Source organism: Nannobrachium achirus, assembly GCF_963921795.1.
Source record: "Nannobrachium achirus genome assembly, chromosome: 20".
Taxonomy (NCBI): domain Eukaryota; kingdom Metazoa; phylum Chordata; class Actinopteri; order Myctophiformes; family Myctophidae; genus Nannobrachium; species Nannobrachium achirus.
Window position 1 is genome coordinate 38,001,857 of NC_137827.1, and position 21,338 is coordinate 38,023,194.

Genomic DNA, 21,338 nt, shown 5'->3' on the forward strand with positions numbered 1-21,338 from the left:
CTCGGTCACAGATGGACCATACAATGCTCCACTTGCACATCATCATCAGCACACCAACACTTCACCCCCTCTCCCCAAAAAAGAAACGGTTCTGTGATGTGATGAAGGCCCCCCTCCTCACGACACCACACCACACCAAACCCCACCCCCACCTCTAGATTGCTAACTACTGGACTGGTGGAGTTAAAAGACTGTATCAAACTCAACCTCAAACGCCTGTGATGATTTCAAGACTAGGTGGCTTCGTAAGCCCACTTAGCGGAGGTCCTCTTTAGGTCCTCAACCCCGAGGAATGATGTCGGTGTGGTGGGCGATGGTTTGGGCAAACTTGTTCTGAATCGGAAAACAAGAGAGCACTGTGGAAAGCCCGTTTGTAACCTGACCTGGTGATGCACTTACCTCAACTTCTCCACCAAGACACTGTTCAGAGAAGGAACCAAAAGACATAAACGTAGGCTACTGCTTAAACCTACCCACCTACGGGACTCCTTGTGGCCAAAAAAAAAGAAAAGACTTTTAAAACTTTTACATGATTGTAAGTAACCAATCTGAAGGGTCTCATGTGACAGGCTATACTTACGTATGGGATAGCAAGTACTCCACACTTGGGGTGGGTGAATATACAGCTGAAGGTCAAGTGTAGCCCCTGATAACCTGCAATGTTTCACTTCCAACCTGTTGCCTTTTTTATGTCATGCTGACCATAGTTACTTGCCTCACATAACACTACTTTTTTTTTCTTTTCTTTTTGGGTGAGTGCACACGTCGTTGAGCCAAAGGAACTTGAATAAGGCGGTGGTTCTCAACCTGTGGCTCAGGACCCCCAGGATCTTTGTCAGTCAATTGACAATTTAAGGACTTTTAAGATATTTTTAATACCAAGAGAGAGATCATTGCTGCATCACAAACTACCAGTCTAACTAAACTGGTCAAACATTGGCCAAATTAGATAGAAGAAATAGGTAAAAGTAAAGTTGTGAACATATATACGATCTAAAAGCTCACAACGCCTTGTGCTGCGAGGCGGTTGGAGGGGTCCCCAGTTCAAATATAATTACTGGGGGGGGTTCACGGCCTGAAAAGGTTCAGAACCACTGGAATAAGGTACTTACAAGCTAAGCGAGCTGCGACTTCCAGAAAACGAAATCGATTAGGTCTGGAATCCTCAAAAAATAAAAGCATTCCTCGGCTGCCTCCGGTTCTTGATTTCTCTGACTCAACCTTGCGCTGCCTCATTGATTCGAAGTACGATGTGCTAGCCTATTACGGTAGCCCTGTTACAGGAGGGTTACCCCGACAGTTCTTCATTTGATTATAGAAGCCAGGTGTTAACGCCCCGGGCAATCCCGTAACCTTTACCAAAATTGCAAGATCATTTTGAGGGAAATGTTTACTGAATAAGGGGCACACTTTTTTTTTTGTTTTGCTCCTTCTGATCCAAGCTTGGCTCCTTCTTTGTTTGAATGTACATCTGGAGTAGTTTTTTTTTTATACCAGAGATGACACACTAGCATTGTATGACGTGGAATTGTTTTTCTTTGATCCAAATCTACTTGACTGGGGGCTCGGTAAGTTAACTTGCATGTGTTATTTGCCCCCCTCCCTTCCCCTTATGTGCTGTCCACTACTATTCCTGGGGAATGAGAGGAATTCGTCATATGTTATGGGTAAAACAAAACAAAAATAGGGCAAGAAGACTTATGCAATCATAGCCCATAAAGTGAAGTATTGAACAGCGCCATGCGATGGAGGCTTTTGTTAGAATGTGTTTGTCCTTATATTTTTGTATTAAAACCGAACTCCTAGTTTGGGGCACGTTGTGGTGTGTGTGTGTGCGTGCGTGTGCGTGTATGTGGCTCACATAAGAAGGTGGAGAGAGGAACACTTTGTGTGCCGAGTGTGCTCTCTCTCCATCAACCAAGAAGCATGTTTTATACATATATAAATATACACAGTATATATTTTACATGACATACAGTGCACATTGTATTATTTATACTGCCTTGTCCACTTTGTATTTAAGGGCGCTACATCCAAGATTGCATGTTTGCTACCAAACAGCTCTATGATAACTTTCTTCAATAAAGACATGGATGTGCCTTTTGGTTTGGATTGCTTTGTGTGTTGAACCACGTAAACCAAAAACTTTCGAGGAAATGGAAAACGGAACCTCTTGTTCCAATGAATCCAAAGTACTTATAATCTAATCACAAGCTTCACTTATCTTCATATGTCTTACTAATGCTTATAAAATGGTAAAAAGAAAAAAAATCTGGTTGGTGTCTCAGAAACCCACCTACTAGTAACATATCTACAAACATCTATAAAACCCACAGACCACTTTCAATAACACATTCTCAAAATTGGCAAAAAGTAGCTCAATCTTTGCTACTTTTGTGCAACACTGTTGTACTGTGAAGTAGAGCATTCATTTGTTAATTTAAGTTGAAATATGATCTGAGATACAAGATGTATGTATGCCTGACCACAATACACTTGTTGACTGGGGTCTCTCCCATGGGCCTGTATATGTATTTGGCCCGCTCATTTGGTTAAATGTAAATACATAATGTATATTACATTTCTTGGAATCTCTTGTGCCAATGGAAAATTATTAACCACTTAAGACTGGACTTTTACCACTTTTTTCTTCTAGACCAAATCTCTTTACCAAAAACTGCCAATATGCAAGTTCAAAATGTGCCGCAATGCAACGCATTGTGAGCTTGTAGATCTGCAGTTTTTTGGCTTACTAGGTTCAAGTGGTGAAGAAACGTTGCACACGAGAAAGTTTCATAATTTGCACGTGACCTGTGTACTGGCACATACAGCACGACACCAGGAATTACCAGAGAGTACGAACATTTTGGTTTATTGAAATTGGTCTAGAAATAACATTTATAAAGGCTTTTTCAAAATACAGTATTAGTCCTGAGCAGGTACAGTACATGGAGTCAATCCTAACATCTTAGTAAAATAACTATCTGCAACCTGGCGCTCCATAATGTCACATTTATAAAAGTCTACTACACATCACATTGTAATGCCTCGTTAAGTCATTGCAATGCTGTAACAAGAATGTATAATATTGAGGTAAAAAATGGTAGAAAGGTAATTTGTAAGTATAACAAAAGCTGCTTGGGTAAACGTTAACCGCACAGATATCAGTGTCTGCCGTGGCCAAATGAGTCCAGTAAAACGGTGGTTCCCACCCTTGGAGCCCCCCAGAATTGCTGATGTAGAAGCTCAAAGCATCACATTGGGACGCTTTGTAAGCTTGTAAATCAACTCTTTTCGGTGATATCTTTCATATTCCACTATTTCGTTTTTTTACGTGAAATTTTTCCCAATAGGACGTGCCCAAAATAAGGATGCCAATTTTAAAGTGGATGAAAGCAAGTTATCATTTTGCGCAACAGAATTATAACCTTTTGATCTTTGGTGCCCCAGCTTGGGAAACACTGCAGTAAAAGAACCAGATGACAGTTCATAGTTCACTTGAGCCTGGTCCCACTCCGACCGGAGTCCTCTTTCTTGAGCCTGGTTGTGGTGTGGCTGAGCTCAGTCCTCCTTCTTGGGACTGCTGCTTCTACGGTAGTGGAGTACGGTAAGCAACACCCACAGGTTCAACAGAGTCATGGCTACAAATCGCACCAAAACTGGGACAAAAGAGAGCATTGAATGAGATTTGGTGAACTCAAAAATAAACCATAGAGACACAACCAGAGACCCCAAGAACACATGGGGAAAACCATCATTCTTTCGGGTGATTAGATGATAAAATGACCAAAGGTTTTATTTATTTTTAAAGTGAAATATCCATTTAAGTACATGTTTTGTAGGTCTTTTGTAACTTTATTCATCTTCAAATGACAATATCACTTATCTTAGAGACAAAATGTATAAAGACTAATTCATCTCTTATCTCGGTTTTAGAAACTACCACAGTAAAAAAAATGAATTAAATTCTTGCACAGAGAACTTACCCTGCATGTCTCCAGTTGTCATGATGGTGGTGTAAATGCGTGCTGAAACAAACAGTTAGGACATTGTGATTTTCATGGAAATGTTATATTTAATAACAACACAGGTAAACTTTGTTTTAGGGAGTGCAGGAGATTTCAGCCTGAGAGCATAATATGCTAATGTAAGTTCATGTGTATGCATGATGGCGTGCAGGGTTGAGGGATCGCAGCATGTGGGATGCAATTGAGCAGGGGCGTCACACCAAATTCTGGGCCCTGGGTACAAGGATTCACTGCGGGCCCCCCATGAATGTTAACTATTGAAAAATAGCAGATTAAAGCTCACAGCGCGGCACTGCGAGCTTGTAGATCTGCTATTTTTGAAAAAACGTGAAAATGTGTGCCAAGAAACCTATGTTTCCATGTCAGTGATGCTCAAACTTTTTCATGTGAAGGACCCCCCATCTCAAAATATTTAGTTCCAGGGACCCCCCAGAAGCAAAATTTGAGTTACAAATGTTCACTTAAAAAATACATATATTCAAAGATTTGCGCACATTTTCACGACTTTTCAAAAATAGCAGATCTACAAGCTTGCAGCGCGGCACTCGGTGCCACGCTGTGAGCTTGTATATCTGCTATTTTTCAATAGCTAAAGTTACTAGGGCCCCTCCACCTTGGGTCCTGGTAACTCAGTCCCACTTTCCTACCCCTTGTGACGCCCCTGTAAGTGAGGATTGATTGAACCTGTTCTAACACTTTCTCACCTGGGTTTACGGCCTTTGCAAGAGACTGTAATAAAAATGTTTACATTGCCATCATAAAAAGGAAAACTCTGTTGTTAAACTTTATTGCTTTCTATCTGTTGTTGTGAATGCAAGTCATGAATAATAATAAAAATGAAACCTATTCATCCCACGGGGAAAATACAGTTTTCAGCTTCACCCAGCTGAGTGCTTCTCAAGTGGAAGGGAGCAGTTAGGGGCAAAGTGTCTTGCTCAGGGACACCGAGACACAATGCCGGGCCCGGAATCAAACCTGGGACCTTCTACTTCCCAAGCAGGCTCTCTGCCCTTTTAGCTATGGTCGCCCCAAAAGTAAGGCTTGTTTACAAGACCAGTGCAGTGCTCTAACCACTGAGCAATGGAGCCACTGCACTAATGAAATACTGTATACCCTAGTGATTGCAACTCTGCATGTGTATGCTGCATGAAGCTAGAATTCTGGTTATTGTTCAAGGAGGGTTCCTGCAACAGAATTGAATGAGATGGACGAACTGCAGCAGCAGTTTATTTTTTATTTTTTTAATATTATGTAGGAGCTATTCTTTTATGTTTTGGTAATGGCATGTTATTTTGGTTAATTTGCAGTATTATGTCTAGACACTGGGTGGCGGCCATTCGATCACAGGTTGTATATATCCTGTAGGAAGCACACATACACAGGTGCATTAATTAGTGTGGGCTCAGAGAGAAGGGGAAACATGAACTGGGCTACAGGAAACCAGGAGAGAGACTACATAGGTTAACTGGTACGTTCCTTTTGCCTGTATTAATGTACATTGTTTCAAAAGATAACTACAATTTGACTTTATATATCCTCTCTCTAAATCAGTGGTTCTCAAACCTTTTAATTTCAACGACCCTATAACTCAGAGAGTATACAAATGTAGCCAAGTGGACCATTTGGTTCCATTTCTATACTCTCAGAGTATACATTTCGTTTTTGGGGAGGAATTGGGAGGATGGACAGTTTTGGTTTGTTTCCGATGAGCCTTCTGGACTTCTGCAGAGCCATTTTCGTGAAACCCTTTGTTTGAGTTGCACAGATGTGGACAGGGGCGTCACAAGGTGAGGAAAAGTGGGACTGAGTTACTAAAAGTCGTGAGAATGTGTGCAAATCTTGGAATATATGTATTTTTGAAGCGAAGATTTGCAACTCAAATTTTGCTTCTGCAGGTCCCTGGAATTAAATATTTTGAGATGCGGGTCCGTGGCCAAATACGTATCATTTTGGGGGTCCTTCACATGAAAAGGTTTGAGCACCACTGACATTGAATATTTCAAATACTTTGAATGTTTCTCTTGCACACATTTTCACGATTCTGATCTACAAGCTCGCAGCGCGGCACTCGGTACTGCGCTGTGAGCTTGTGTATCTGCTATTTTTCAATTGTTAGAAAGCACAAAATAATGCGTTCCCAGTCTAAATGGGTTAAACCCCCACCCCTATGAAGAACATTCATGGGTGGCCCACAGTGAATCCTTCTACCCAGGGCCCAGAATTTGGTGTGACATGGTGCTGGACGTGCCATGGTGATACGCATGGTACTTACCCATGCAGGTGTAGGTAGCCATGCCCCACGACAGGGCACTAACCTGGGCCGAGTCCTTGGACTTCCACAGGCACTGCAGCTGGGCAAACTTACTGGACGCACTGATGAATGTGCACAGGCTCTTCGAGGGAGAGACGAGAAGAGATTAGATCAGGAAAAAAGATGGCACTAGATGGCAGATTCGTCCTGCATGTCCCCCATTTGTCAAGGGGGGGGAGGCGTGCATATGTGCCGAATCAAAGAATCGTCAGATTTAAATGACAAGAAGATGTTCCGCTTCAATTGATTCTGTTCTGAGTAATGGACACGCACATGGCTGTTCCAATTCATGTAACCTTGGCCAGAGTGTTTGCATGCTACGTGAAACACGGCAAGAAATTGTGTAATGGCAGTTTAACGAGACGCTGTGTCACATTGAATGTTTTCACACCATTGAGCAGAATGTTAGACCAGTGAAACATCTGCCAACGCTGAACTCTGAATCGTCTGCTTTTGTTCTCGCCAGAAAATGAAACTCCGGACTGATCTTCCAGTGAAATGAGACACCGTACGAGTTGATCTCGGGGGGGCTGCTCGCATTTATTCATGCTTGGAGCTCCTCCGGGCGAAAACAAAATGTTACTGTTGTCGGGCAGAAACCTCGTATCTCCATACCCCACCCCCCTTTCCTGTTTTGGACACAGGGACGTGCTGGCCATTGGGAAAACCGGGAAAACTCCCGAACAGCCGGTTCATTCCCGGCCGGTCCAGGCCAGCCATTAGGAAAAAGAAAAAAAATATATGTCGGCCTTCGTTCCATTTTGGGGGAAAACAAAGTAAATCGTCACTGTCGGGCAGAAACCTTGTAACTCCAAGTTTCAAATGTATAAATTTTTTCGCAAAGCAAAGCCCTGCTTCATCATGCAAGGCCGTTGCACAAAAGTAGTGAAAACAGCAGATCTACAAGCACACAACGCCTCGCACCGCGAGGCGTTGTGTGCTTGTAGATCGGCTGTTTTCACTAGTTTAAATCATTTTTAAAATGATAAATACAAAACAAACGGTTTTGGACATATAAGGTTTCCACCCGACAACGACGAAAAATATATATATATATATATATTTAAAAAAAAAGAGGGCCTCTCCAACTCTTTTTCCTGGGCTGAATCAGGGGCCCAGCACGTCCCTGTTTGGACATATAAGGTTTCCACCCGACAGTGACGAAAGACAAAATGACAGTCCTGTTGGATGACATCCAAAACAGATATTAAGCTCCACCTTCTGCTCATTACCCAATAAATCCCGTTTGCCATTTAAAACGTCTTTGGCGGGTCGTCTTGCTGGGGCTATGAGGTCTGGATGACTTGCAGCTCAAGTCGTGGTGCCTCATTAGCCTTCAGATTAATAATAGTGACCTTTTTATGACATTCTTTGACTCAAAGTGGTGCTTAATGCAGCTCTCATTAGAGCCCGACTGACACAATAATGTCTGAGTCCGATCGATGCCGATCCTGTTATCAGAGAGCTCTAGACCAATATTGTTCTCAAACATTTTAATTTAAAGTTCTCCCCTTAACTCTGACAGTGTACAAATGGAAACGGGTCCATTTTGGTTCCATGTATACTGTCAAGAGTTACAGACTTGCAGGTTTCAAGAGTCCCTGGACCCACTTTGAGAACCACTGCCCTAGACTAACGAGTACCAATGTTTTAAGTGATATTTTGTCAAAGTGTGCAGAGATTTGGAAAGAATATTTGATTAAAGTTGTATTTGAGAATATTTAACTAACCCTAACCCAAAGAACGCATGGATTAAAGGTCAGGGCACATCAGCTGCGTAATTGCTGATACTGATATATAAGCTATATATATTATATACAGTATATTGTTGCTGTCAGGCAGAAACCTCCTATCTCCATATTTAAACATTTTCTATTTTCATAAATTAATGCCCTACTTGATCATACTACAGCATCACACAAAGGCATCAAAAGTAGGAGATCCACAAGCTCGAAATTTTAGCTTGTGGATCTGCCAATTTTTCTATTTTTGAATTCTGAAAAGTAACAGTTTTGGACATGAGGTGTCCACCCGACAGAGACGCAATGTAAACCGATATATGGCTCAGGATCTAGTCTGAGCGTTTCAGGCAAAAATCGTGCACTTTATGAAAGAAGCATGACATTTGGCACACAGTTAGAACATGCCATATGGAATATTTTTGGCTATAGGGGCATCGCAGATTTGTCTTGGGAAACTTGTGGGAGCCAATCAAAGTTGGGCTCTCATAGACTTTACTATAGAGTAAAAAAATACAAAAAATGTGAGGGATTCTGAATCCAATGCAAGCATTTGTTTTGCACGAAAAACATTCCTTTCCAAGAAACGTCCGCCTGTGAAAACTGAAGTGATGACTCATCACTAAATCATAGTTTTATTGCCAAATTATGGGGTCAGTTTTTAGCTCAAGGAATGTTTTTCCTGCAAAACAAATGTTTGCATTGGATTCAGAATCCCGAAAAACACCTAGTTTGACCCCTCAACATGCTACAGTATTTAAAGCATATTTATTTTTTATATTATTTTACTCTATAGTAAAGTCTATGAGAGCCCAACTTTGATTGGCTCCCACAGGTTTCCCATGACAAATCTGCAATGCCCCAATAGCCAAAAATGTTCCATATGGCATGTTTTAACTGTGTGTCAAATGTCATGCTTCTTTCATAAAGTGCACGATTCCATCAAAATACTGCCCAAAACGCCTGGACTACTCTTACCTAGCCTGGAACCAAACCAATCCGCCTGGGCAATATAACTTGCCCTTGGCGAATATTAGTCTGACCCCACTCAATATTGTGAATCCATTTCCTCTCTCCCAAGATTTGGGGGACCAATCAGGGACCAGCATTGGTCTGGTCTAACCAATCGTGTCCAGAGCCTTTTTTTTAACCAACCCCTTGGAAATGAAAATTCTGCTCGTGAGTCCAGACTAATATCCGATACATAGTGAGGAATTAGTATGAGCAACGCCAGGCTAGCTCTTACCATGGCCAGGTCTATGATCCACTTCTGCACAGTGAGCAGTTGCCAGCACCCAACAAACCTGGACATATCATGTTAAGAGATGCCACTGCATGCTACGACAAGAGCAAATGATGAACCATACACATAGCCCTAAAGGCTTGCATAGCCCTACTTCATTGATTTCAATACAAATGCAATCTACATATTTTAACCCATTTAGGCCTAGAATTATTGAATGCTTTAACCAGTGAAAAATAGCAGATATACAAGCTCACAGCGCGGCGCTGCGAGCTTGTAGATCTGCTATTTTTGAAAGAGTTGTGCAAATCTTTGAATATAATGTATTTTCAAAGCGAACGTTGGTAACTCAAATTTTGCTTCGGGGTGGTCCCTGGACTAAATATTTTGAGATGGGGGTCCGTGGCCAAATAAATATAATTTTAGGGGTCCTTCACATGAAAAGGTTTGAGAACCACTGACACAGTAGTCTCTCAAGAACAGACTAACTGAGCTCCATTTAAGTGAAAAAGACCTTTTCTTTGACGATGGCTGGCCAGATTGCTGACCAAACCCTTTTTAAATCTTAGAAGGATTCAAAAGACACTCATAGAATCGGGTCAAAATTCATATTTTCACGATTTTTCAAAAATAGCAGATCTACAAGCTCGCAGCGCGGCACTCGGTGCCGCGCTGTGAGCTTGTATATCTGCTATTTTTCAATAGTTAAAGCATAAAATAATGATACACAAAATGTGTACCCGTTCTAAATGGGTTGAATTAGTATTGTGAAAATAAATTGTGCCATGGAAGGAAGGATACACCAAGGCATAGATGAGGCTCTGCCGCAGGCTGCCGTTGTAGTGGAGAATCAATAACAGAAGAATGACATCTGGGAGAACAGAGCAAAACACATTGTTAACTAGAACAGGTGCATTGAGTATAGTGTCAATCTCCTCCAGGCTCCAGGATGCATACCTGAATAATAATAATAATAACAAGCAAGGGTTCCCAGACTTTTCAGGCCGCGACCACCCAAAATAATCAGATTTGAACTGGGGACCCTGACAAGCACTTGCAGTAGGAGTTGAGGCATTGAGCTTGTCGATCTGCTATTTCCCACGATATGAATACTGGGTTAAGTGGTTAGAAGTAACATAGTTGTTCTCGAATTGAGGTCCTTGACCTGCTGCTGTGTGCACAAGAAATGTGTTATGCAAGATTAGCTGAGAGTCATAGACAAACACAAATGACTGCTAGTCAAAACAAAAGAAAACGTCTGAGATTTCAAATGAATGAGAACTCACCTTGAGCAATGAGGATGGGATACTCCAGGTATGTTGGAGGTGGGTAGTCATAGTACATCTGGTATGTAACAAAAACTATGAAGCTGAAATAATAGACAGTTATCATATCAGAGATGTTAAATCATTTGACTAATCATTAGGTGCTGGTTACATCTAATTTTCATAATGCAGTAGCTTCTTGTTTATATTCTTTATCAAAAACATGCATCAAATATTGATCTGGACACAGTGCTTTGTTCTGGGCACAAATGAAGGCGTGACTGATGCTGACTTACTTAACAGCATCACCACCCATGACAGAGGTTAGGATAAGCCAATCACCCCTTGCGTCACAAGGGGTAGGAAAGTGGGACTGAGTTACCAGGGCCCAAGGTGGAGGGGCCCTATAGTAACTTTAGCTATCGAAAAATAGCAGATCTACAAGCTCGCAGCGCGGCACTCGGTGCCGCGCTGCGAGCTTGTAGATCTGCTATTTTTGAAAAGTCGTAAAAATGTGCGCAAATCTTTGAATATGTATTTTTTTAAGCAAACATTTGTAGCTCAAATTTTGCTTCCGGGGAGGGGTCCCTGGAACTAAATATTTTGAGATGGGGGTCTAGCTGTGGCCAAATACATATCATCTTGGGGGTCCTTCACATGAAAACGTTTGAGCACCACTGACATAGAAACATAAGATTCTTGCACACATTTTCACGATTTTTCAAAAATAGCAGATCTACAAGCTCACAGCGCGGCACCGAGTGCCGCGCTGCGAGCTTGTATATCTTGTATATCTGCTATTTTTCAATAGTTAACATTCATGGGGGGCCCGCAGTGAATCCTTGTACCCAGGGCCCAGAATTTGGTGTGACGCCCCTGCCCAGAGGCATGCATTGCCCACTGACTCATGCCTCAGTGAGAGGCCATCGCTCACCATTACAGTAGTACGGTGCTTCTCAACCTCTTCAGGCCGTGACCCCCCCAACCCAACATAATCATATTTGAACTGGGGACTCCCCCCAACCACCCTGACAAGCATTTGGAATGCAGGAGTTGAGGCATTAATCGATTCCACCGATACATATTGTGGAAAATAGCACGTTGCGAGGCACTGTGAGCTTGTAGATCTGCTGTTTTTCTTATATACTTTCTTATGTTATTTTACTATTTGGCCAATGTTTGACCAGTTTGTATAGTGTAGTGTAGTCTTTAGTTTGTTGATTACTTTTGATGCAATAATGGTCTTTTCTTTTTTCCTTTTCTTTGAGGTATTAAAAAGGTCTTAAATCCAGACAAGAGCTATAAGGGGGAGGGGACGGGGGTATGAACGAAAGCGGGAACGTAACAGTTTAATTAGGCCTAGAATTATTGAATGCTTTAACCAGTGAAAAATAGCAGATATACAAGCTCACAGCCGCGCTGCGAGCTTGTAGATCTGATATTTTTGAAAAAGTCGCAGAAATTTGTGCAAATCTTTGAATATGTATTTTTAAAGCGAACGTTTGTAACTCAAATTTTGCTTCTGGGAACCACTGCAGTAGTAGACATTTATATTGCAGCTCAGACACTGCCAGGAGACAGTGTCAGGACTTGATACAGACTTGCATGGCCTTACACCACATTACCTTTCAAGCTATTTCACTGTTCAGACTTTAGTCTTGTGTAGTCCAGTGTACTCAAAGCATATTACGAGGGCATCAGCCTCATTTTAGAGACATTTCTCATCGACAGCTCGAAGACAAAAAAATAATAGACTGCTGTGCTGTGTGGACCTCTGAGACAGACAGACACCTGCTTAAGCCTCTATCAGAGTCGGTAAGCTATCCACCACGGTGTAGTGCGGTGTAGTCTTTTTGAGTCATAAAACTACAACGTTAATGCTCAAAAAGACTACACCTACCGCGGTGGATAGCTTACCACCGCGGTACCGACTGACTCTGATAGAGGCTTTAGGGTCCGATATTCTAGTGGTTCTCAAAGTGGGGTCCGGGGACCCCCAGGTGTCCTTGAGAGGGTACCAGGGGGTTCCCAGCTCCCGGCTAAATTTGTTAATACGGCATCACAATCATTTAAATTCTTTATCCATATTTTATATGTTTTTGAATAAGGTTTATTTTTTAACACAAATGTTCTACTCTGGGGGTCCCTGACACAAAACATTTTCAGATGGGGATTGGGGAGCCGCGGCCATATAAATAATACATTTTGGCAATCCTTGACACTCCGATATAGCCTACGTCACCTGCGTGTGAAAAAAGTGAAGCAGATAGATGTCCATCTAGGACCTTATTATCTGCTTATGGGATCATGGGAGTGTGGATTGGCTCCAATGTGATTCTATCCCTATCTACTACTTGAGTATGGCTTAATACCCTGGTTTCTATGCCCATTGCTTGGGCAGAGAAAACATAGTAGGGTTAATAATAATGGCCTGCAGTGTTCAGTGCTTTCATTTCATTCTTGCGTAGAATATTTAGATATTTTTCGTTCAGAAACGGTGTATAGACAGTCTAATATGTAACGACTAAACTGTTACCTAACTGTGGTTTTCTAGTTTCTGTTTCCCTGAAAGAAACCTGAAGCCTGCAGTTGCTTCCTGTCTGTATTCCATGTCTACTCTGTACGTAAGGGTATTGATACAGACAGTAGTCGATTAATGTTAGTGATTTTCTTCTAGTAAACATCATACACATAATGTTGGTCATCTATTACATTATATCCTATGGCTCTACAGCTATGTGGAACAAAATGACAGGAGTCATGATTGATGACCGTATAAGTAAACTGTTATAGATGTTGCTAAACCAATGCTTGTCAAAGTGGGGTCCAGGGAGGGGCCCTCAAAGGTTCATTGAGAGGGTTCTAAAATGGTCCATTTGCAGGCTCTACACTCTACGTCTCTACCACCTGTAATAGGTGGTCCTTAAAATGAAGACGTTTAAGACCCAACATACTAAACAATGAACAATATAATATTAATGCAACACCGTGCATGCACCTAAAATTACACATAGACCTACAGACAATCATCATGGTGGAGCAGTTGGCAGTTGGCACCGCTCAGAAACGCACACGTACCCGGTGAGCTCCAGCAGCAAACTGTTGAGACTGACCCCGGCGGTGGACTTGGCCCGCAGCAGCACGAAGATCTGCGGGAACTTCAGCACCATGCACACGAACAGCGTGCTGAAGTTAGCGGCGTGCAGCACCACGTCCGAGTCCATTGTGGAAGGATGGATGGATGGGTTCGATAACTTCAAAGTTGTGCCAACTAAAGTTGCCAGCTGTCAGTTTGCCAGGCAGGCACCGATGCTGCTGTTGCTGCTGCTGTGGAGGCAACGGTACCGGTACCGGTCATACTCCCTCTTTCCCAGGTGTTTCGCCCAAGTGGGCGTGGGTTTATTCCTAAACGAAACGATAGTATCAAAACGACGCCCACCTGGGCGAAACACCTGGGAAAGGGGGAATCTCCTTTTTTTCCTCATCATGACTTCCGCACACATCCTCTCTGCTATGATTGGCTCTCTCTCTGTGCTCTTGTGCCACCTGTTGTTAGAATAAAGTACTTTGCAAGTTTGACTAATTCCAAAAGTCCAGTCCTCATTTTCTTTTTCCTGTCAAACCAAATTAATATGTGTTTGTGCCAGGATATTTGTTCTTAAAATGTTTCCAAAAATATTCACATGTTTTAAATAGCAGATCTACAAGCTCGCAACGGATTGCAGTGCAATGTTAGATAGCACTGCATTACAATTTTAGCTGTTTAATTGTTTTCAAAATATAGCTGATATGAAACCCCTCTTAAGGACCCCCTGACCCACCACTCGTCTGTTGGTCTATAGTTCATCCTTCCAAGGATTTAACATGTAGATCTTACACTATTGAGACACTAGTATTTGTCTTTAAAAGGTAGGCCTACTTATCTTTTTGCCCAGCACACATCAAAGATAGACAAGGCTACCAATGTAGGCCTACTTATCCAAAACATACAAACAGGACAATGTTTTTTTTACTGTGATATCTAAAGGATATTCTGTCAATAGTCTACCCCAAACGCCTTACTATAGGCTACTAATCCAGGAGATGGCGCCTTTGTACACCTTATTAACTGTGTAATACTGTGTGAATAATTCTTCATTCACAAACAAAGGTTTTCTAAATGTCTACTATACTTTTGCACTTTGGGAAAACGGAAAAGTCAGTGCCTAAAGTTTGATCCATTCCTCTTGGAATTTAAGTAGCTTATTATTAGTTCTATGATTCTTATAGGCCTACCAGTAAGAGGAGAAATTGCTGAAACTGTAGATCATTCTTAAATGTAATTGGGCAAGTGATATTCTTTGGATTAAAACAAAAGTTTTTTTCAGATCAGGTTAAAGCTCTGTATTCTGCTTATATACTGTAGGCCTACTGTCCAGAAATAGGCTCAACCAACACAAATACTGTAGGCTTACATGGGCCTGCCCTACAGTAGTCAGGTCAGGTGGATCCTGAACCAATAGGCCAGGTGCCAAAATATACCTTTTTCACGGCAGCCAAATTGGCACGAAAAAGTAGGATAATGTTACATTCTTCCCATGTCGTGATACTAATTAAGGTTCTGTTCCATTAGCTAGCAGAGCCTCTCCATGCAGCTTCCTGACTCTGTTTGACCTGAATGGAACTCAATCTTTATTAACTCAACCCTTATCATTAGCAGCGCTGTACAAAGTACTACTCAACCCCAAGTACTTGAGTCTATAGATAGTGCTGGGCAAATATTACTCAAGCACTAAGTTCCCTGGAACAACATATTTTCAGAGGGGGGTCCATGGACAAATATATATCAATTTGGGGGTCCCTGGAATGAAAAAGTTTGAGAACTACTGGGCTACAGTTGTACTCAAGTAAATGTACTTCGTTACTGTCCACCACTGGTCATGAAGCAACATCCAGATCATTCACACAAAGGTTGAAAAGTTTATTGTGGAGCTCATGTCTTCAGCAAAGAACACCATCAGTAACAATGACAGAATGTCAATAAAAACATTTCCATTAGGATAAGACATATTTTGAGACACATTTTCATTTCAGCATTACATACTGTACCTTATATTGTATTTGAATTAAGTAGTTTATACTGCAAACAACAATATCAAAAAATAAATGGGCTAATTTATAATGAGTTCGCGAGGTAATTTTATTTATTTTATAGCATGTGGTAAATTGTTTGTAACATAGCAGTGGTACAGTAATGTAATGGTTGTGACATGTTTTTGCGACCGTAGGGAGCTACTTACTGTAGAAACCTCCACCGGCTGTCCGTGGCTGAGTCAGTCAGTCAGTCAGTGAGTGAGTCCGTCACACTTTTGCCCTGCTCATATCTCCACAACCGTTGCCCCCATCCATGCCAAATTTTGCACACACACTCCTTGACTGCCAAACTACAACCTCCAAGGACCCCCGGAGCCCCAGGGACCCCCAGGTCCCTGGGGGACCCCCAGATGTAAGAAATGACCAAATGTGGTCACACGTCACACTTTTTCCCTGCTTATATCTCCGCACCCGTTGACCCGATCCATGCCAGATTTTACACACACACTCCTTGCCTGCCAAACTACAACCTCCAAGGACCCCCGGAGCCCCAGGGACCGTAAAAAATGACCAAATGTGCAAAAATGACCAAATGACCACCCCAACGGGGCTGCTCACGGGGAATTCCCGGGGACCACCGACTCCTGGTGCTCCAGAACGGATGCAAAAGTGGTGGCGCCCCCAGTGGAGGACCCCCTGCCACTGCAGCGCACATAAAATGCCGTAACTCGGGCTAGGAGCGTCCGGGAGAGCCGGGGCCGGTACCTATTCGTCCGCCAAGGCAACGCGGAGACCCCACCCCTCATTTCTCACATGGCCCTATTGTAGCGCCACCTTCAGGCCAATTTTTAAAACACATTTTTGGACACTACTCCTACAGTTTTTGCCCTAAAATCACGAATATCACTACACAGCATGTCTACACTCATGTCATCAACATGGATCAGGAAGATTTTGGAAAAACACATTTTTGCCCTATTTGTGGAGATAAGCCACCTACGGTCGCTTATCTCCCGATTAGGGAGTCTTACTGGTATTCATAATGTGGTATATTATCTGTCACAACATCGAACTGAATTATATTTATTATACCTTTATTTAAATAAGCTTAAAATAAGTAAAAATATATTCGTGACCAACACTGCAGTCTAATTATGGTATTTCCATATAAGCTTTATCTTTGGTTGAAAAAAGGGGGGGAGGGGGGGTAATAATAACCCAGTAATACATTTATAGGGCCTACTTGAGGTCTCTGGGAAATACACTTTGTAAAGAAACTTTCTTCAACAAATGTACTGTTTTTATTTTATATGGTCTGCTTAATGTCTGAATTGTACTTTCTCTTTTTCCTCTTCTTGCATCCCATCACCAATAAAGTTTGTCTGAATGCGAACCTGTGTTCCTACAATGGCCTGGATGCACTCCAGAAAGTTGTATGTTCCCCTTTAGACAAAAATAAGAATGGACAATAGTTCGTTCATACACTTGTAGCAAATCACTCATCAATCTTTATGTTTTGCCATTGCTTTCTGGTGTAGAGCTTCATATGCCAGCTGTATCATTTTAATGGCCTAACTTTTTGACAGAACAAAACATGAAAGCCTCCTATGCAAGAAAAAAGTGATTTTCATGCATTGTTTGTTTTAAAGGCTAATGTGTCTGCTTGGGAGGCTCAATCCTGGCATACATCCATATTCATGTATATGTCCAAAACTGTTAAGGATTCAAATTCAAAAATAGCAAAAGTAGCAGATCAACAAGATCAAATGTGGCGCGTTTCGAGCTAGATCTGATACTTTTGATACTTTTGTGTGACGCTGTAGTATGATCAAGTACTCGGGCATTAATATACAGCAAAAAACACGAAAGGTTTGACTATGGAGGTAAGAGTTTTCTGGCCGAAAGCAATGATAGCCAGCTTGTGGCGAGTGTGTGCGAACCGTGAAGCGTTCTTCAGATGTGTTCAGCTTGGAGCGGCTTGGTGCTAGCAGGGGAACATCTCCCGGTCTGGCTTAGACTTGTGATGATGCGTTCCGGTCCAAAGCAACAGCCTGTCCATCCTCATCAGCTCCTGGCCCAGTGGACTGGCCATCCTGCTGCCAAACACGTGGTTGGTGGTGTTGGGGAAGCGCTCCGAAAACACTGACACATGGCTAGTAGTGTGTAGTGGTTTCTCTGGCTTGAGCTGGCCCTGCATGGGATTGGGAAACAGTGGCGGAAAGTTACTAAGTGCATTTCTGTTCTTAAAGGGGGACTTCACCACTTTTCAACCTATCTGACTTCATATAGGTCCTCACTAATGTTCATAATAAAATAACACAATTTTTTTCTACTCGGTCCAAGTCTCCTAGGAGAGCTGTGGGAAGTTCAGAATCCATCGTCTTGTGACATCATCATTTTCCAAAAAAAATAATAATAATAATAAATATTTTGGAAAAAAATATTTCGATTTTTATTATCGTGAGAACAATGGCTTCCACTTTAACATTGCAACTTTTCAGGAATAGAAAGCCTGCAGTTTCTATTAGCTTGGATTCCCAATCGATGATGTCACAAGATGATGGGTTTCTGACCTGCCCACAGCCCTCTGAAAAGAAAAAAAAAAGAAAAAAAAGAAAAGCAATTTTTTAGTGAGGACCAATTATATGAAGATAGGTTGAAAAGTGGCGAAGTCCTCCTTTAAGTAGGCCTACAGTTTTTAGCTACTTTTACTTTACTTTTTATTTCCATAAAAAAAAAGTTATAGCTACTACTATTATAACTACTTCTACTCCACTGTCTCAGACTGCAATTGGACAGATTTAGTAACTTTTTTATTTTATTGTTATATTATTGTAACAAAACATACAAAACCTATTTTATACTTCAGCTATTCAAATAGCCTTGTAGATCTGCTATTCTCAATGCTTATAAAGTACACTTTGATACAAACACTTTGAATACAGGACTTTTACTTTTAACAAACATTTTATTTTATTCCCACCTTTATTCATGTTAAAATCAACTCCAAAGGGATTGGCAAGAGACATGACTACCGGTATGTGATTAATTTCATTAAAGCACAATTAGGAAGACTAATGTACACTGGATCACACTACTATGTCTTAGTAGCCAAGCTAAAAACTGTTCCAAGATGACTTGCAAAACTCTGACATAAAAATAAATGACTTAATTTAATTTTTTAATGGCAAAAGTTGGAAAGGCATTATGATTTTGATGGCATTGATAAACTGAAGCAAGTTATACTGCACAAGCCGGGTGGAAACCTCAAGGTTTTTCAGTATAGGCTATAGATATACAACAGGGTCAAGCATCATTGCCATTTTTATGCATAATAGTGCTTTGATTGATTGATTGAAGACTTTATTAGAAGTTTGCATAGGAAAAAGTACAGTTTCATGACGGTACAGTTCACTGGTACAAGGTCTACTAAAAGGAGATCCATGAAAAGACTAAGCTTATTTCCACTGGAAACCATTGAAGTATCTCATATAACATTGAATGACAGACAAATAGAACACAGTACTATGCAGTAGATATGTAAAGAAAAACAAAATAGAAGACAGTAAGTCAAAACAAACAGTATATACAAAGAAGGGGCAGGGGAGGGTAGGGTTGGGCTAGATTCTTTTTTACCAGTTGCGAACGGCTGCTGCCTGTAAGTGGTTTTTCAGGGCAATTTTAAAGGATGCTAGTGATCCACACTCCTTTGTGGCCTTCGGTAAGGCTTTCCACATTTTGGTGGTATAGCAGAAAAAAGAGTTTGACCCTTTGTTGGTTTTGACTCTGGGTTGAAAGTGATCTGTGGCGCTGCCTCTGGTGTTGTAATTATGGACATCCTTAATGTTTATAAAGTTCCATGCATCTTTGTCTTCTTACCATGTAATCATAATCCTTGAGAAAACTCCAGTTCTTCTCCCTGTGGACAACAATGCATTGGTAAAATGTACAGGACTTATATAGTGCAGTGGTTCTCAAATGGGGTCCAGGGACCCCCAGACTCGATGTTCCTTGAGGGACTTCCAAATGGACTCTTACAGATCTATGGGGGACGTACATTTTGTTTGAGAACCACTGTTCAGTGGTGGAAAATAACTACTCAAGAGGTAGGCTACTTTTACTTTACTTTAATGTCCGTTTTTGAATAGGCATATTAGGCTAGTACTAGTAGGCCTACACCACATTGCAAAGGAAAATATATTAGCCTACTTTTTACTCCACTACTTACAAACGTTAGTATTTTGTAGGCTAATAATAATCTATCCCAAAAATCCAATTTTGGTACTTTTACACACGTAGCCTATACAATTGTGAATACAGGACTTTTTAGGCTAGACTTTGTGAGTAGGTCTATACAGGCTACATTGTGGTAACTATGATTATTACAAATCTGAGTAGGCCCACTTCCTCCCAAAGTCCCAGATAATGCAACTATAAAATGTTTCATGTAGACTAGCTAGCAGATTCCACTCACCATTCTTTCACTCCATTCTTCTCTAGGCGCAGCAGGTCCCTCCATACTTGGTCCTGTTTCACGGGGTCAGAGGTCTGCCGTGTATCAGTGTCTCCTCTTGTGTTTCGGGGCTGGTTGTTTAACGGCTTCTGCGCTGCAACCGAAGACTGTACGGGCCGAGTCACCACATCGGATCGTTCCGGTAATCGATAACCTGCCGAAGATACACGCATGCCTTCCATCATGCAAATTTAAGTATGACAACTTTAAGTATGAGAACTTATTTAAAAAAAAATCCCTCAAAAACGAGTTTTACGCGTAGGCTGCCAGGCAGATGCCGAAATCACTGCTGGCACCCAGTGCCTTTTTGTTTGCGTCTCCCCTGGAAACAGCAGTGTAATTCACACACTTCAATAGACTTTGTCCGCACAGCACACAGCAGCACACACACACACACAGGCTCCACTGTTTCTTTCTGTCCCTCCCTCCCTCCTTCCCAGTCCTTCCCTCCCTCAACAAGCAGGTTTTGGTCACGTTCAAGTAGGCGAGCCTACATTTGGAAAGCAACAATCTAATTTATACCATTCATTAGGCTACTGGACTAATTAAGTGAAGTAGGCTATATAGACCTACATCCACCCATGGTGGTCCGCAGAGGTATTGTAGGTGGTCCCTGGCCTAGCTCTGTTTTTTTTTTTTTTTTTTTTTTTAACCTTTCTCTTCTTTCTTGTTTGCAACTTTGCATCATGTGAATATAATATTTTGAGAGAGGATGGGCTGTCCTCCTTGGTCCATGTAAAAAAAAAAATATATATATAGGCCTATAGGCTATACTTTTGTAGTTGATGCATTCAGTGGCTGTATCCAACAAAATGTTGTGCAGCTTGTCAAATTATATACCTGCTTTTTATTACTGGTAATAAAATGATTTAAAAACTGACACTGTATAAATTGTGACACAATTGTCATAATTGTGGCGGTCCCCAGTTTGCTCTTAGTAAGGATGGTGGTCCCTGGGTCAAAATCAATTGAAAACCACTGGCCTACATGATTGGAACATGCTTTGACAATTAAGGTCTAATATTTCCTACAATTTATACAAATTGCTTCAAACTTACTTAGGCCATGTATGCACCAGCAGAGCGCTCACCACTGGCATCTCTAGGCCTACTGGCGATGCCAGTGACATCACCACTGGCATCACCACTGGCATCACCACTGTTGGT

General features: G+C 41.6%; 2 protein-coding genes across 3 annotated transcripts; both read right to left on the bottom strand.

The window, feature by feature from the left end:
- Positions 1 to 2,911: 2,911 nt before the first annotated feature.
- On the bottom strand, positions 2,912 to 13,921 carry slc66a3 (solute carrier family 66 member 3). The gene is made up of 7 exons (XM_080750093.1): positions 13,665 to 13,921; positions 10,608 to 10,690; positions 10,123 to 10,192; positions 9,325 to 9,382; positions 6,301 to 6,421; positions 3,987 to 4,028; positions 2,912 to 3,659 (listed from the first exon to the last, which is right to left on the bottom strand). Exons 1-7 carry the CDS (start codon positions 13,808 to 13,810, stop codon positions 3,562 to 3,564), a joined length of 618 nt encoding a protein of 205 aa, XP_080606219.1. The 5' UTR covers positions 13,811 to 13,921; the 3' UTR covers positions 2,912 to 3,561.
- A 1,608-nt stretch (positions 13,922 to 15,529) lies between these two features.
- cimip5 (ciliary microtubule inner protein 5) lies at positions 15,530 to 20,550 on the bottom strand. 2 transcript variants are annotated; one of them, XM_080750358.1, is made up of 4 exons: positions 20,134 to 20,550; positions 19,539 to 19,578; positions 17,600 to 17,850; positions 15,530 to 17,102 (listed from the first exon to the last, which is right to left on the bottom strand). In XM_080750358.1, exons 1-3 carry the CDS (start codon positions 20,355 to 20,357, stop codon positions 17,644 to 17,646), a joined length of 471 nt encoding a protein of 156 aa, XP_080606484.1. In that variant the 5' UTR covers positions 20,358 to 20,550; the 3' UTR covers positions 15,530 to 17,102; positions 17,600 to 17,643. The 2 variants fall into 2 exon arrangements, with proteins under 2 accessions (XP_080606484.1, XP_080606483.1); XM_080750357.1 differs by having other exon boundaries at positions 15,530 to 17,850.
- Positions 20,551 to 21,338: the final 788 nt, after the last annotated feature.